The sequence below is a fragment of the Perca flavescens genome, chromosome 5, assembly GCF_004354835.1.
Source record: "Perca flavescens isolate YP-PL-M2 chromosome 5, PFLA_1.0, whole genome shotgun sequence".
NCBI classification, from domain to species: Eukaryota; Metazoa; Chordata; class Actinopteri; order Perciformes; family Percidae; genus Perca; species Perca flavescens.
The window spans coordinates 14,913,730-14,931,139 of NC_041335.1; the positions used below are offsets into that span (position 1 = coordinate 14,913,730).

A 17,410-nucleotide genomic window follows, 5' to 3' on the forward strand; every position below is an offset into this window, starting at 1 on the left:
TAACCAATTAACAAAATTGTTGCAGATACGTTTTCTGTGGATGGACTATAATTTCAGCTCTACTGTAACAACAAAACTGAATTCAGAATTCATGCAAGCAGCCACTATTATTTATTATTATTTTGGCCAATCATAAACGTAATTACCGATTATGTACAAATCATGTCGTTTTCACATTTTCATCCACTGATAGATAGGCATATAGGCAGGCAGGGAAGAGGAATCAAATATATAATCAAAAGACTTGTGCATTTATTAGAGATGATAGAGCTTCACCTAAACAGACTGGTCTGGCTGGTCTTTTACAGCAACATTATTAACACATAATATTGTTAACAAGATGTCCAAAATGCATTCACGTTTCCATTGTTCTGTATTACAAGTCAGGCAAAAACAAAACAAAAAAGGTATCAAGTTTCTAGTACAAAATATCAAATGGTAAAATGAAATGGTGTGTGTGTGTGCACATCCGTGTTGTCTACAATGACCATTTTTCAGTCCTGGCTTCCAGTGATTTGATCAAGCCCTTTCCCATGATCCGGAAGTCCTCCAGTATCGCTTCGACGTTGGGAACTGTATTTGCTTCCTCCCCAGTCACCACCACGCTCCGAGCTGACACCTGCGACGTCTGCGATGAAGAAAAGTGTAACACATCAGGTCAGAGTGGTGGATGTTAATGTGAGTGAATTGACGAGGATGGAGGCGAAGGAGACACAGGACACAAAGCAAGCGGTTGGCAGTCCAAAAGACATTTCTCCTACATTAAAGGGGCGCTATGCAATTTGGGCAATTTCTTTGCCGTTTTCTCTATAGAGCTCCCCTACAGCTTCGGAATAGATATTTGGAAACACTGTAAAAACTCGCTCGGTCAGTCGGTTCTCTTTCTCTGTTCCTCCAACAATGCTTTCCTAGCTTTCTGCTTCTTTTTTGCCGGCGCAGCCAATGACAATAGTGTGGAAAAACTCCATTGCTACCTTGTTCTTATAGCTAGCCGGTATTGGATGGGGACGTTTAGCGGCGTGTATGTGTGCAGTGCCGCGAAGCAATTTGTTACATCGCGAGACCTGAAATCACAATACTTCCTAAAGCTGAGGCCGCCGGCTCTCCGGCCAAAAGTTGCAAGGGCGCCGCTCACAGGTGCTAGGGGGAAGCGAGACAACCACCATTCAACCCAAAAAAAAGTCATATAACCATTCCAATGACTCCGAAGCGGTTCAGTTAAGGTAAATTAAGCTAAAAAAAAAACGGCATAGTTCCCCCTTTAATGCTTTTAGATAGAGGATTTGACTTAGGCTTTACCTTAAAGGGCATTGGGATGAAGGCCTTTGGCTTCCATAAAACTGCGATCACTGTTCCACCATGGGGATCACAGAAGAACAGGGCTAGGTCTCCAAAAGCCTCCTGAAAATAAATTTGAGGGAAAAAATTAAGTGATGAAGTAGAAGTTCAGGACACTAGGTGACATAATCCATGTTGTGACACACACGACATCCATCATGACACACAACTACGAAAACACAACAAAAACTGACACAAATAATCACAATCTAATACAAATACAACAACTACTACTCAAGGTTCCACCAATTAGGACATAGGAGAGCGAGATAAAAAAAAACAAAAAAACATTCAAATAAATAATCCCTCAAATAAAATCGAGATAAAAGCAGGCTTACAACCAAATTAAAATGCTTTTATCATATCTGTGCAAAATCACTACTGTCTGGGGTTGACTGCTGATTCACATCATTAATGACTAGTGTAGACTTGTTCATACAGTGCACAAAATAATGCATGTATTGGCTGCATAACGCAGCCCACATCTTTGGATCGCATGAATGGGAGACAGAGAGAAAGAGCAGGAAAGAGACACAAAAAAAGACACAAATTCAGATTGCTAAATAACAAGTCAAGATCCTGGCTGATAAACATACCTATTCATTTGGGTTGTGCGCAAGAGTGTATGGAGAAGGTGAAGAAGCGGAAACTTTCCGAGAAATGTAAACATCATTTTGAGGAAATCTACTTACATTGTGAACAATGTAAGTACAGCCTGGGTGTTTCTCGTCTTTGTAATTCATTTTTAATGTCAGGAAACTGCTGGACGTCACATACTAGCTGCAACTTGCATGCGTAAATCCTGCTGCACAGCTTTCCTCACATCCAGTGTTAACAATGTGTTATTAACACCACACCTTCCTTTTAACTGTAAGTTTAGACAAAACTCACTCTGAGCTCTGCCATGTAGAGGGACACGGGGTTGTAGTCGATGACGGGCAGGGCCCCTCCAGACTGGGTAACATTGCCAGCCATGACGCCCCTGCTGAAGGTGACAGTGGGGGGGTCCACTGCCTGAACAAGCAGGGGAACCTGCTTGGGGTTCAGGTGAATCAACACATCATAGGCATCCAGAGGAGGGCGCATGACCACCTGCACAAACACAGGCGAGCGCATCACAAGGCTGACATTTATTAAATCTGAACTCATTCAGATAGTGCAGCATTTACGGAGACTATACTAAATGAGAGCTTTTGAGCGCTTTTTTACTAACCCTGACATCTTGTATCTTGTTGCTGTCCATCAGCTGATTTTCCAGTAACTTAAGACTCTCGGCAGCCACCATCACCACACGCTGCAGAATCTGAAAACAAACAGCCAAAATATAACTTGAAATGGTTAAACACGGTAACTTTGGACATTCTGAAGTGTTTTAGCTGAAAACATTTTTGACATGTCATAATATGAATGTATAGATCCCCATTGTGGTTGTAAAGCTATCAATTAGCACTTGCATTTCCAAGTACCAATTTCCCAGGACACACAAATCCAACTATTATGAAAATGAACACAATTAACTGTTTCAACCTGTCTGATGAAAGCACACCCTTATGTTTTTTTTTTTATGAAGATTAGTGCAAAGGGTCAAAGTAAATGTGCCAGTAAATATGAACACAAGTAAAGGTGTGTTCTGGGCTAAACTAAACACACGCACACACACGTAATTAATCTTTGTGTTTCTTACTTGGGATCTCCTCTTCTATGGCATTCATGGTATGATAACTGCATAATAGTGCCTTGAACCTTGTTTCCTTCTCATTTTGAGAATGTAACATCACTGCATCAGGTTGTCCCATTAATATACCACATTATTGTCCCATTAATGTACCACATCCTCGTCCCATTAATGTACCACATTATCGTCCCAGTTGTACTATTATCTGCTAATTTTAAGTACTTTTTTCCTTTTAGGCTTTTAAGCATACTTAGAGTGTTAGTCACTTTCTCCCTACTGAAAGGCTCTCCTCAAACCCATTTATTTCAGTGGTTTGACCTCATCTTTCCTACAAGTACACTTTGTAACCAGATTATAACCCCATTCATTCACTAGGGAAATGTACAATGTACTTTCATTCAAACTAACTTGAAATATCTTTCTGGTTCAGTATAAAAATCATGATATGTGCAAAGCGTATTAACATTTTCTAAGGCCATGTATGTATTTTGTTGATACAAAGCATCTTGTGTGTTCTGAGAGAAACGTTATAACATTAAAGTATTCTGTGAACGGATTCACTCCATCCCACTTTGCTCTCTAGTGGTCAATCAGAGGTATTGAGAAAACTCCACACAACACACTGAGCCAGGATCATTCCTCTCACCTCAGTTATTTGTTTTGAAAGTTTTGGTAGTCCGTGAAGGTGGGCATGTGAATTCAACAAGAAACTGATCTATGCAACCCAGGCATCCAGACAAGGTGAAATGGAAATCATCCTAAACATTGCGATGAGGCAACAGTGACGTCTCTGTCAGGAAGTCACAGAGAACAAAGTTCCTGTTCTTCACTGACGTTATAAAGGAGGCTGCTGGGAGAGGCTCAGTGTTAATGCTGGGCTTGTAGGGGGAGTGAGGTGGGATACCACAGGAAGCTTATCTGGGTCAGCTACGCACTATGGGGAGCTGGTGTGTTTACCTTTTCTGTACATTACTGTGTGCCACTGGACTCTTTTACAGCCACGGTCACATTCAAGCAGAGGAATACAAAGCTAAATACTTAACTTATTTCATTACGACAGAGGACAGCAACGAAAAGCAACTGGTGAGCTACACAAGCAGTGCTCGTAGACATTCTTCAGAATGTTGTTCATTGTCTGATATTCTAGTGGTATTCTGATGTGTATTAAAAGTGATACCTGACATTTCTGCATTTCCAGATCAATGATTTACATGGAATTTTGCAAAGACTTCAGAACAATCAATTTCCAGGTCTAAGAAAAAAGCACGGCTACCTGCCTGTGGTATGTAATGCAACAACAGTCCATCTGGAATGATCTCAACTCCTGAAATCAATCTGGTCAATCTGTTCAGTGCAATACACTTATTATCTGTCCATGGATCAATATCTCACTTTAATTTGGTGTCATATCTTGTCAGTGTGATCCAGGAGACCAGTGTGCACTAAGAAAAGGCTCCAGGATCGGGAAACTATGTGACTGCTCTCTGCCGAGAACATGCAACTCTTTTCTACACCGCTGTTTGTGATTCTCTCTGTTACAAGTCTAACAACAACAAAAAACATAGTAAAAATATATATATAAGCCTGTGATCTATCTGATGGTATTTTTCTTAAGTATTCCATTTTTGTCCTCTTATTAGCCAATTGTAATATTTAATCCCTTTCAAATTCAGCATTGAGTGCCAATCTATTAAATGTGCTGTTGTGGGAGTTGCGTACTTTTATTTGTGTCCACTGACCTGTACACTAGGTGCTCTCTTGGTCCAAATGGATTGTTTTTTGTCTTTAGGCGTAGCTATAAACAAGACAGGCAGAGACTCCCTGGTGGCAGTGAAGTCATTCTTGATCTCCGTGTAGTCGGTGGCTGCATGTGACAGAGAGGTGAACAACAATCAAAGTTGGCGTTGAAACAGCAATGCTTATGAGCAGGATATTAAAGTATGTCAGTGTGTATATAGAAAAAAGGTCATAGGGGGATTTGTTTGTGTGACAGAGGAAAAAGGTGTGTGTGTGTGCTTGCCTGCGAGCTGGTTGTTGAGGTTGACAACCAGCGGGTTGTTCCTCCAGTCAAAGGAGGAAAGCAGATGAAGGAAACGAAGGAAGCCGACCTGAGGAGAACTTAAGAAGACAGAAATTCATTCCTATGACCTACTGAACGAACAAAGGGATGTGACAAAAAAAAAAAAAAAAAAAAAAAAAAAATTGTGAAAGACTGTGTGGTGGACCAAACAAAAAGGTCAGAAGTAGAAGCGGTAGCTACCCTGGTGGAGTGAAGGGTGCAGGCTGCAGGAAAAGCGACGCCACCAGCAGGTCTGCTGTGTCTTCTGTGATGTCATCGCTGAAGAGCTGAGCCCCCAGCCAGCGTTTGGCGAGGCGACACACCGCCCCAAAACATGGGTGCTGCTGCTGGAGCCTATCAACAACAGAGTGAAATGTATAATATGGGGCAAAAAGTGAGAAAATGGTGCATGCAGGGCAACATTTTTTTTTTTTAAAAGAAACAGGAAAGAGACCAAATTATGGTGATAGAAAGGACAAAAAGTAGGACAAAGATTGAAGAAAATGAAAACACATAACACCAAAAATAACTCTGTTTCTCACAGCAATGTGCAGGGTTGAAAAGACCCTACGACCCTGCTTTCCCACACAAACACACTAATACAACTTTGGGTTACGGTTTTTATTTTACCCATGCAATGTGCTGGTAAGTAGAGGCTTGTGAATGGTGGCCATCTCCAGAGCCTGAGCCTCCTCGTTGTCCCTTACAACCAGCAGGCCCTCGGCATTCACACTCTCCCTTAGCACCTGAGGCTCACGATGGTATGCCACCTGGATGCGGAACACCAAGCCATCCTGGATGTATAAACAAATGGAAATGAAACTGCATGAATAAACAGAATACCGTGAACTGCGATCAAAAACTGTGCCAACAACAACAACACAACAACTTGCCTGGACATACCACAAACTTTAATAAAAATGTATTATTAGATTTCAAAGAAAAACCACAGTCAAGTTCACAGACAAAAGTGCGACTTATATACAAATTCAAAAATATACCTTCCAGACATCTAGGTGTGTGGGACAGGGCCTGCACATATAATTATGGTGCTTCTTGAGTAACTCTCCCAGACGGATGTGGAAGGCAGTTCGGATGTGTCGGATGGCGAGGCGGTCGTGCGGCCACTTTCCGCTCCCCTCCATGTGACAGATTACTGCAAGAGCAGGGTTACCAATATATTGGTATATGCGTTTGTATTGTTTAATGTCTGTGGCTAAGATTTTCCTACTTTGAATACATGGGTTGTAACTCAGTCACTTAGCATTTTGAAATCACCAGGAACATCACAGAAATCAAGGAAAGTTATGTTTCAGTCAAACTTTGATGAAGTCTAGCAGTAGTTTGCAACAGATTAAACAAGAGTTAACAATTTCTTAAGTACTTGCCTGGAAATTAAAACACTAACCTGTGATAGGGGTGATATATGCAGGGCAGGGTTTGCCTTCCTTCGGCACCAATGATCGGGAAGTCTTTTCTCGGTCAAAGAAGGAATAGTCCAGCTTCAGTGGCAGAGGGGGAAAGACCTGCAAGGCAAAGTTGAAATATAAGAACGGTCATAAAATCATTCACAATTTACAACGAGTACAGCTTTTAATGACTCAACAAAAGCTCATTGAACTGGAGTTGAAAATGTCATTCTTCTACTACTACTTACCACTGCATAAATGAGAGCAGTTCCCTGTTAAGAACAAGAGGCCTTACCTGTGTATATCTGAGTGCAGGGTGGGCTCCTTGCACTGCTGTGATGGACAGAGGCAGACCTTCCAACCTCCATAGTTTTCTGCTCAGGTCATCATAGGACTGAACCACCAGTAAACTCTCCTCCTCTCCAGTGCTAGGCAGCTGAAGAGCACAATACATGTCAAACACATGCCGTACATACACATTATTATAGACTACATTTATTTTGTGATGAAACGGCAACACTGCCACCCATTTCACCCTTGTTTGATTAAATACCAAGCAATAATATAAACATAACATGACATAACATCAACATTAAAACAATTAGATATAAAGAGTGCAGGGTTTCCATACAAGAATATTCATTACTTTAATAAAAAAAACCAAAAAACGCTATTTTATTTATTTTCGAGTCTCACCGACTTTATTTTGGAATTTACCTCACTTCCTGTTTTGATGACGTCATCCACCATCGCCCCCACATATCTCACGGAGGATTCGGGGATGTCTGCATGCCTGGTGGATAATATATAGTTTATTTTCCTTTTTTAAACGAGGCTTCAAAAAAAAAATGAATGCATACATTCACCTCACTGTCATTTTATGTAAGTAAAACTGGTCCCAAATTGGCGTATTTTTTTTGCGACGACAGTCGGCGCTAACATTAGCTAACGGTTAACGTTAGCTTAGTAAAAAAACGTTTCAGACATCAGCGCGACAAGATGAAGCGCATGGGGAGGAGACGGAGCTCCGTGTGGGACTGCTTTGAACAAGTGAACAACAACTTCGTCCGCTGCATGAAATGTGACGCTACATTGAAGTACTGCGGCGGCGCCACTAGCTCCATGATCAACCACATGAGCAGGCACCATCCGTCCACGGCGCCGCTGACGTCGGACGAAGACGAGAAACCGGTGATTTGTAACGTCACCGTGCAGTGCGCTGAGGAGGAGAGTACCGCTAACTCTGACATCATGCAGGTTGCCATCATGTCACCCAACATGAACATGACTACCAACCTCCCTGAGCGTGAATACGGAGAGAGGAAGCGCCTGAAGCGGAGTTCCGTGTGGGACATTTTCATTAAAGTGGACGACGAAGTCCACTGCACGATGTGCGACACGAAGCTGAAATACAGGAGCAGCACCACCAGCATGATGTACCACATCAAAAACAAGCACCAAGACACCATGCCCAATGACGGCGTGCCACTTGCAGCACAAGCAGAGGTGACTGAACTTATCTCCAGAATGATAGAGAAGGACATGCTTCCCATTAGCGTGATTAGTGGTGATGGTTTTCGTGAGCTTCTTGCATACACTGTGCAAAATTATAAAATGCCATCTGTTGGCGATATCACACGCCTCATTGAAGGCCATTTCCATGAGAAGGTAGAGGAGCTTGTAGCACAGCTGGGTAGAGTGGAGAAAGTGGCTCTCACCGCTGACTTCTGGACGGCCCTCCCATTTCAGAGGTACATCACAGTTTTCTGTTCATTCATAACAGAGGAGTGGCAGGGGAGGTCAGCTGTGCTGCAGACACACAAGCTACCATCAGACAGCCACACTACTGCAGGCAGTGTCACAGAGAGGCTCCTTAAAACTGTGCAAACCTGGGCTATTGGTGGGAAAGTGACCGCATGTGTGCATAACAACACGCAGGGCATCTTGTCCGCCCACGCATGTGCCCGTGTCACCTGGGACTATGCCACTTGCTTTGCCACTACGTTGCAGCTAGCAGTCAGTGATGGGCTGAGTGAGGATCTAGTCCGCATCATTGTTGCTGCTGGGAAACTAGTCAAGCACTTCAATCACAACTTGCTGGCAAGTGAGGCCTTGGCGCAGAAGCAAGTTCAGATGTGCCTGCCACAGCACAAGCTTATCCAGTCGAGCAAAGCTAGATGGGACACGATCTGCGATATGTTCGAAAGGTTACTTGAGCAACGGTGGGCAATTAAAGCGGTGCTCTCTGATCGCACAACCACCAACAGGCAGGAAGCTCAGATCCTCGAGATTGAAGATGACTGCTGGCAAATAATTGAGAATTTCACACCTGTGCTGGCAACGCTGAAATGGGCAACAACAGTCATATCTGCTGAAACAGAAGTGTCCATTTCGAACATCTACCCGATCACGTTCAGCCTCATTCAGACCCACCTTGTGCCAAAAGAGAATGACGTTGAACAAGTCTCAGAGTTCAAGCTGAAAGTTCAGAAGTCACTTAGAAATCACATGGAGGTAGGCATAAACTAATTAATCAAAAGTCACTATTGATTATATACAACTGACTATATACAATTTGTGCTTGCGTTGACTTCGGGTTAAATTGACCAGTTTTAAATTTGTTTTATATCAGAAAATATGGGATGTAGAAATAAGCGCTGAAAATGTTTAGAAGAAAAATCTAACAATTTAAAAATGTTGGAAAAATCAAAAACAAACTGAAAAAAAAGGTTGACGGGAAAACAACACAAGGGTTAACTGTAATATCTTTGCTAATGCTACGAGAATAAGTGCTGACAACCAGATTGATGCTGATTAAGGTAAACAATCTGCATTCCCTTACTTAACTCTTTATCAATTTGATTTTACGGTTCACAGGTTGACTCTAATGACCTAGCCTCCAAACCCGCCCTGATCGCTTCTATGCTGGACCCTCGTCACAAACATCTCAGCTTCCTGACGCCAACGGGGAGACTGGCTGCAAAGGTCAAACTGCACGAACTGGTTTCCAGATTAGATGTGATGACTACTACAGTGGGCACAAAGGATGAACAGCAGGAGATCCTGGTTACCCCCGATATTAGCCAGGTGGCTATGCCTTCGCAACTGAGAAGTGACACCAAAAACACCATGATGTTGCTCCTGGGAGACAACTACAGCTCCTCCTATGCCACAGACTCTGAGGCTCAGGTAGATTACTACTTAAGAGACATTGCTCCCTCATTGGACATAAACCCTCTCGACTGGTGGAGGGTAAATGGACCAAGATTCCCCAAGCTAGCTACTCTGGCAAGACACTATTTATGTGTACCTGGTGTATCACTGCCATCTTTACTGTCGGAGGCTGGACAAACATTTGCAACAATGCGAACAAGATTGAGCCCAGAACATGTTGACATGATGATCTTTGTAAACAGAAATGCATAACTGCTAACTAGGGCTCCCCAGAAAGCCACACTGTAATTCAAACGCTGTGAATTTACCATGCATGTCTTTTTTTTTTTGTGAAAATGTACAGTATCTAATAGTAAAAGTATCTATAATGTAATTATTTTTATTACACAATCTAAAAATGTTATTCCTTCATTTAGTGCATAGATTTCAAAGTTGGCACATAACATTTCTGAGTGGCAGACAAAAAAAAGGTTAATTTCAAAACCTTTTTCTAGTGCAGTGCTTAAAATCCGGACCGGACAGCAAGTTGATCCGGACCCAGCCCATACTTGCTATACTCTTGCTATGAATACAATACGTTATTTGTCTCATCATCTCAATTGACTTAATGGCTGAAACTCCTTGGCTTCAAGCTGTATTCAAAATGAAACATTAGGCTTACCCAAGCAACAAGTAGAGACTGAATAGATTGAATACATTTCTTTCCAATAGTCCTCAAATAAGAATAAAAAAAAATAACAAAATGAAGTAAATTCACTGGTTTGTGTCTTTGTTATCATACCAAATATTTGTATTATCAATACAGCTAGAAACTCACTGACCAGACTAACCACAGTAATAATGTGACGTATGTTGTGTCTCCCAGTATGCTACTCAATGATTAAAATAATACGTACAGCTGTAGCAGGTGTGTAATGATCTGTCTGGGGACTAGACGTTTTTGGCACATGCTCTCTCCGTCCCACAGCACAGCCTCTGTGATGGCGCCGTCCTGAAATCGACGCAGCTCGGAGCGAGAGCCCCACAGCTGACGAAACTCAGCCGCCTAATGGAAGGACACCGCTGTGGTTAATAATGTATCATAAAAGCACACGTGATTAAGAAATGTACAGTGTATGTGAAAATTGACATTAGGGGCTTTACTAATCAAACACACCGTGTGGTAGGTACATTGTTGCAGTGAGTACACACTAATACAAATGTGCTCCATCTTTGTAGCACTTTTGATGTAAAATAACCGTGTATAAAACAATCTACGCGTGTACAGAAAAGGAGTCAGGTGAGGTTACCTTGGGGCTATCTGCAGGCGGGCCTCTGTCCAGGGCAGAGGCTGCCAGCTCCGGCATTAAGAGCACACCGAAGGAGAGAGGAGGTTGGGCTTTGTGTTTCGGGGCTTCACTCTCCACAGACCACTGTGATAAAACAAAAAAAATGAAGCAAGATCCACAAATTCAAGTATTGTGCCTTCATTCATTTGTGCCTTTGTAAGAGACCTTTGAACTTTTTTTTTTTGATTATTTTTTGGGGCTTTTCCACCTTTAATTTGAAAGGACAGCTAGGTGAGAAAGGGGGAAGATGCAGGAAATTGTCACAGGTCGGATTCGAACCCTGGACCTCTGCGTCGAGGCACAAACCTCTCAGTATATGTGCGCCTGCTCTACCCACTGAGCCAACCCGGCCACCCTTTGAACTGTTTTGAGTCACAAGCGTACGGTTATAGTAGTAGTAGTAGTAGTAGTAGTAGTAGTAGTTAGTGCTGATTCTATCAAGGCTTTTGTTAACAAGTAGCTTAGAGCAACTATGACATTAAGCACTGAATACTCCACGTGCACATTCTGCCAGTTGAGTAAGCCAGCGATGAACGACTGGATCCCCTGAATGTGAATGTTTCCCACCTCGGGGTCAGGAGAGAGGGAGTGGGTGAGGAGGTGGATCCTTTGGCCCAGTCCTCGCTGAAGCAGCGACAGGATATAAGGGAGCGCCGTGTGGACGTAATTTCCACTGTGGTCCATCAGCTCACTGAGGAGATTCAGTTTCTTACAGCTGGACTGAAGCTTCACCAGCTCACATAACCTGAGCGGGAGATGAAAAAGCACAAAACAAGAGCTGACTGGGAAGTCAAAGACAATGTGAAAGAGTCCTGCTCTGAAATGAACTCCTGTGACATCTAGCGAGTAGTAGGATATTTTTTTCCCAGTATCCTCTTTATTACCTGACATTTTAGACAATGCCTACGTGTACGAGAAAGTGTCTAAACTATCTACAGCCGGAATCTGTAAAAAGGAGAAGGTAGCACGTCGTAGACAGTGGAAAAATAAGCTGCTTATGTACATAAAAAGAGGGACTGGATATAATTGAGGTTTGTTGCATTAGCTAATAAATAAAAGGCATACTGGAATATGTGGTCGCTTGTCCTTATCATGGGTTTAGGGGTCATGAGGAGGCTGTGGAACCCGTCCACCGTAGGGTTGTCCCAGAACTCCATCGACACAGAGGCCTCGTGCTGCAGCTGAAAACCAATTATAAAATGGTCAAAACCTGTTGCTTAAGCTCACCCGTGTGATGAAATGATCCAAGTTGAAACGCACATTTGTTTCTCCAGTATTTACCTGTTTGTAGGTACAAGCAGTCATGTCAGCACACATGTTGAGATGTCCTGAAGGGTCGACAAATACGACCTGGAAAGCATTGTGGAACTCTGCAAGAGATGGCTGTAGGGGAAAAAAGAAAAAAAAAAAAAAAAAGAAAGGGGACAATAATTATTAATTTAGGAAACATAACGAAAAGTGTGAATATACCACATGCACAGGTTTAGACCACTCACAGCTGTAGAGTCTGGATCTTTGGCTAGGCTAATTCCATTCACTGTCAGGTCTGTAGATGCTGGGGAGACAAAAGATGGGTAAGTTGCAAGATATTGAAAACGGTGATAAGCAAATTGCTGTCAGGTCAACTACCTTATATCATATTATCTTTTATTGAAGAAGAAGAAGAAGAAGATTTAGTGGATTTTAAATATTCTTACCCAGGAAGTTCAAGGTGTTTCGAAGCAGCTGATAGGCTGTCATGGAGTTACTGATTCTGTGACTGGTCAGCAGGTAAGCAATCAGCATTGAAGCCAGGAAGCCATTAAAACAGCCAGTGCCCTAGAAGACATTCAGAGAGCAATACAGAGGTCAGACGACTACTTAATAGACAAAGTACAAAGAAAGAAGTAATCTCTGTTTAAAGCTATAGTGCATAGTTTCTGTCTCCCACATAGGAATGCGAAGTAATGACAACAATTCTGTCGGTGCATCCACATGATACAAGCCTTCGGTGATTGCGCTTCACCCTCGCCCCTCCTGCATGCAGCTGCTAGTAGCCAAGGAGGACACGGAGGATAAAAAAAAGAACACGAACTCTTCAGAAGAGGTAATTATCTTTACTCTTAGTTTCTGCGTGCCAAAGTCACCGGACAACACCAATTTCTAATCACAGCCATGCTGAATAACAGAGAGAGTTTTGTGGAGCAGATAGTCTTAATTAGCTTTGTATCAACTCACTTGGCAATGGCTTGAATGTATCGGACGTTCATTATTATAAAAAAAAGTTACAATGGCAATGTAAGTGCCCACTACAAGACCTTAGCCCTGATTTTCTGTTCACCGAGCACCGAGTTCATAATCCCCATATCGGAGGCAAATCAACATTGGCTTGGCCCTCGCGTGCACATGCTCGAGCGCGATGTGTGAATTGCTAAACATCTGGAGGTGTCTGGCCCTTTGCCGGGGAGCTACAGCCAATGAGAGGGCAAGACACAGGCTGAGGGGAAAACCAGGGGGCGGGGTCGCCTGTACTTTACTGTATGTGTTGCATATGCAACAGACAGAAGTTGTTGTTGCACATAGAGAAAACAGGCTATAAATAGAAAAGATGTGTGGTAACGTGTGCCAACGACGACACCCCCTTAAAGCATTCTCTCCGATCCTTTCTTTTTGTTCTTTGTTTTATTGCTGCAAATCCGTCACCAACAACACAGAGCGCTTGTTTCTGGTGGAGATATGAAATCCTTTTTGTGGTATGGTATTACGTCATGTCCCGTGTCACTTCTTGCGTGTGTTTTTGTGACAATAAAATGTAGATTGGAGACTAGACTCTGGGATTCCTCCTGGTGAAAGATCTAGCAGTGTGTGAGCCCCCGTTGCCCGTTAGTCAGGGAGTGTAAAAGCAAGACAGAAAGTTGTGTAGTCAGTGTGAACAGTACAGTGAACCGGCGAAATTGAAAGTCTTGTGGTGTAGCTTAAGAGAACCATTGCAAGCCTCCTACCTGGTGGAGCTCTCTTTGTCGAAGCCAGACTTTGAGCAAAGCCACCCCATCTGCAAAAGCTGAGCACTGGGAGCTGACAGCAGAAAGAAACTGGAGGTGGGCCCTGGGCAGTAAATCCCCCAGAACAGAGCTATTGTAAAGTGGAGTGGGCGGTTCGCTGCTCTCTGCAACAAACAAGCAAAAGAAATCAGTCACTGATCAACTGATTAAAAAGGTAATAAATTGTAATGGATAGTATTTGAGCAAACCATACATATGTATACATATACATTTACACACACACACACACACATATATATAAATATATCTAATTTTTTTTTAAACAATCTTACCAGACTGCGTGGTCTGCAATCCGGTGTACCACTCTGTCCGGATGTTATTCCTCTGAGGGTGGAAACGGCTGGGCTTGAAGAATCCAGGAGGCGGACAGGCATGAACACGGACAGTGAAGCTGGAAGAGTCTTTGCCTGAAAGATAGCACATTACAACAATCTTCATAATCACAACCCAAAACCAAATACTAATAAAATACGCTGAATTGCTGGTAAAATCCATGCAATGAAAACCTAATACAACTAGAGATGTTCCGATACCGATATCGGCTCCGATACTGCCTTAAAAACGCTGGTATCGGGAAGTACTGGAATTTATGCACAGATCTGATACCACATAATAAAGCCCTAATGAAAATCTACATTAAAGTAGTTTATGTTCTTTTTCCGTTATAACTGACTGTCAAACTGGATAATAAATGAAAGTTCTGTGTCATTCATCGTTTGTGTTTGTTCATGTTTTACAAAGACTTTAACCTGAACCAGACCGACAACAAAGATAGAAATCATATCACACCCATACAGGGATAGTAGCATACAGTTGTTCGGTACTCCGTATCGGGTGATACGCAAGCTCAGGAATCAGAATCGGGAAGCAAAAAATGGTATCGGGCCATCTCTAAATACAACGCTCTTGAAGGTTGGCAGTATTTTGTACAACATGCTGTAAATTAAAATGTTAAATACCCGGAGGGGTCAGCAGCAGAACAGGTCGGAGTCGATTGCCGTGGAGACAGGAATAAAGCATGCTTCCGATGTCCGAGGAGGATGCGAGATACTGGGCGAGGCCCGCCAGGTAGAGAGCCCTTTTCCTCGGGTACCTCTGGTTCACGACGTCCTTTGGGTGGAGGACATCCTAATCACAGAAGGATGAGCAGACAGAAGACAGAGGTGTCTCTTATTATCTTACGTCTGTATCGTCATATGGCATTCAGTACATGGCAGGTGACTTACAGCTGGGATGGTGACAGCCAGGTCCACCATGACGCGCGGTTTGGTGCATGTTCCCAGGGGGTAGCTGCCGATCAGATCAACAGAAGCCGGAGGTGTCATATGGAACTTTCCCTTTGTCGTTTTGGGCACCAGGAGGAACGGGACCTTAACTGCATTAGACAGCCATGACAGGTCACTTACCTGAACACAGAGAAAGAGATTGAGGAAAAAAAATGTGGTTACAATGTGGTTACAATGTGGTTACAGGTAAAAGCGTGCTAATTTGTGGTGAGCCGAATGAATGGAATTGAGCCTCAATGCCCAATCATGAAACTTTTTTTTTTTTATAAATACAGTTAAAGTACTACATACCTCAACCTCTGGGGATTCGGGTACAGTCCGGAGCCGCTTGGTGACGGTCTGAATGAAGGAATCAATTTGCTGTTTCCTACGCTCACTCAGGGCGACCTCTTTCAGCAGCTCTTCCATCTGTTATTGGTGATAGATTATAGACATTTTCTAGGAGCGTGTGGAAAGTTGCGTAGTTATTGTTTACATGGGACAACATGATTGACTTAAGCCGTAACCCCACTCCTTTTCATGTCCATGTCAGTAAGAAGAAGAAGAAGAAGACATACTTTAATAAATACATTTTACACTCTGTTTGGCACATATTACACACAGGCCCAGAATACACACACATGCACAAACTGGACCGTATAAATGCACTAATTCGAGATGTCAGAGATAGATGGGGGAAGAGAGCCTCACCTGCATTTTGAGCAGGCTGCAGTGAAACAGGCTTTCCGCCTCTTTGAGCTGGTTTAGCTCCTCCGCTGTAGGAGGTCTGTACAGATCACTTCGGGACAGCTTCACCGGGTGATAGACCACCTCCTCGGTTTTGCTCCTTTTGGCTTTAACGGGAGCCTCATTTTCCTCCTCCTCTTCCTCACGACTCTCTGAGGGAATCATCTGGCAAGAACAACAACACAACATGTAGTAGCAGCTCGGTTTGAGTCAACGTTTAACGTGTCTTTTATTACTAAGGAAGCAGATAATCCGGGTATGATATAATAAGACTGGCTTCATTCTGGTGCTTGTCTAAACTATTGTATCAGAAGTGTTACTGACTGTTACCTGTTGTATATTGAGTTTGTATTACTGCTTACTGATGTAACGTTTAGCTAGTTGCAGTAACTGCAGCCAAAGCATGCGAGCAAACACCAGTGTACGTTGACGTTACCACTGAGTAAACTGTCCCGTGTTAACTAAACGGTAACGTTAGTTAGCCACCAAGCAGCTAAAATCATAATACATGTCGCCAGTCTTACCTCTGCTGGGTCCTCGGCAACTGCCTGCTTCTTTTTCATGTCTTATCTGCTTTCAACGTGATGACAATTCCGATATATAATTTTTTAAGTTTTGATCAAGACCGCTTTCCCTGCATTGCGCTCTCACATGTGCAATGGGTCAGTCAAGCATGCTAGCATGCAAAATATTTCCCTGATTGGTGTAGAGCCGGTGGGGGTTACTGGTGATTGGCTCGTCTCTTGTGGCGAGCTACTGGCTTCAACAAGATAGGTTGCATGAGCAGCCTCCCGTGCGGTTCATTTGAATACGTTCAACAGTAAAGGAAAATGCTGTAAAAATACACTTTTATTAATAAAAGTAGGCCTACCTTATACATCACATTTAACATGGCCATATTTGTTAGCGTATTGCTATTTTTCATTCAAATCACTATCTCTGGCTGGCAGATGTTTGCAGCAGCTGCAGATTACTATTGGTGTGCATGCATACACTCCGTTGTTGGGTACACCTAGCTACAAAAAAAAGCAGTCCTGCAATAAATCCTTCCTTCATGTCATGAAGGTTATAATGTTCAGATTTTGTCAAAACTGTTGATTCAACTGCAAGGTGGAGTGGACAAAATAATAGAAAAACCTGTCATATGTGTACCTACAGTAATAAAGTGGCTAAGTGTACTATATGAAGGCACAGCAAATTAATTGGTACATACATTGTATGTGCACAACAATTTATGTGAATACAGGTCCCATATGATTTGGTTAATTCATTGATTGTTTTGAGTTTCAGGTAATGTTCAAGAGGGATGAAAACACAATTTAGTATCACCGTAAGTGTTGATATTGCATATGAAAAGCATGGACTTATATTAAT

The 17,410-nt window shown here is 42.7% G+C and overlaps 2 protein-coding genes across 2 annotated transcripts; one reads left to right on the top strand and one right to left on the bottom strand.

Moving 5' to 3' along the window:
- Positions 1–88: 88 nt before the first annotated feature.
- Positions 89–16,746, bottom strand: nol6 (nucleolar protein 6 (RNA-associated)). The gene is made up of 26 exons (XM_028577918.1): positions 16,561–16,746; positions 16,001–16,201; positions 15,602–15,718; positions 15,251–15,430; positions 14,984–15,152; positions 14,297–14,431; positions 13,965–14,128; positions 12,681–12,801; positions 12,480–12,538; positions 12,265–12,366; positions 12,049–12,164; positions 11,551–11,728; positions 10,945–11,067; positions 10,552–10,700; positions 7,199–7,274; positions 6,777–6,917; positions 6,481–6,598; positions 6,074–6,228; positions 5,703–5,866; positions 5,274–5,426; positions 5,034–5,131; positions 4,753–4,877; positions 2,552–2,641; positions 2,230–2,430; positions 1,300–1,401; positions 89–628 (listed from the first exon to the last, which is right to left on the bottom strand). Exons 1-26 carry the CDS (start codon positions 16,597–16,599, stop codon positions 479–481), a joined length of 3,426 nt encoding a protein of 1,141 aa, XP_028433719.1. The 5' UTR covers positions 16,600–16,746; the 3' UTR covers positions 89–478.
- Positions 7,212–10,530, top strand: LOC114555495 (zinc finger BED domain-containing protein 1). Its single transcript, XM_028577919.1, has 2 exons — positions 7,212–8,995; positions 9,359–10,530. Exons 1-2 carry the CDS (start codon positions 7,481–7,483, stop codon positions 9,905–9,907), a joined length of 2,064 nt encoding a protein of 687 aa, XP_028433720.1. The 5' UTR covers positions 7,212–7,480; the 3' UTR covers positions 9,908–10,530.
- Positions 16,747–17,410: the final 664 nt, after the last annotated feature.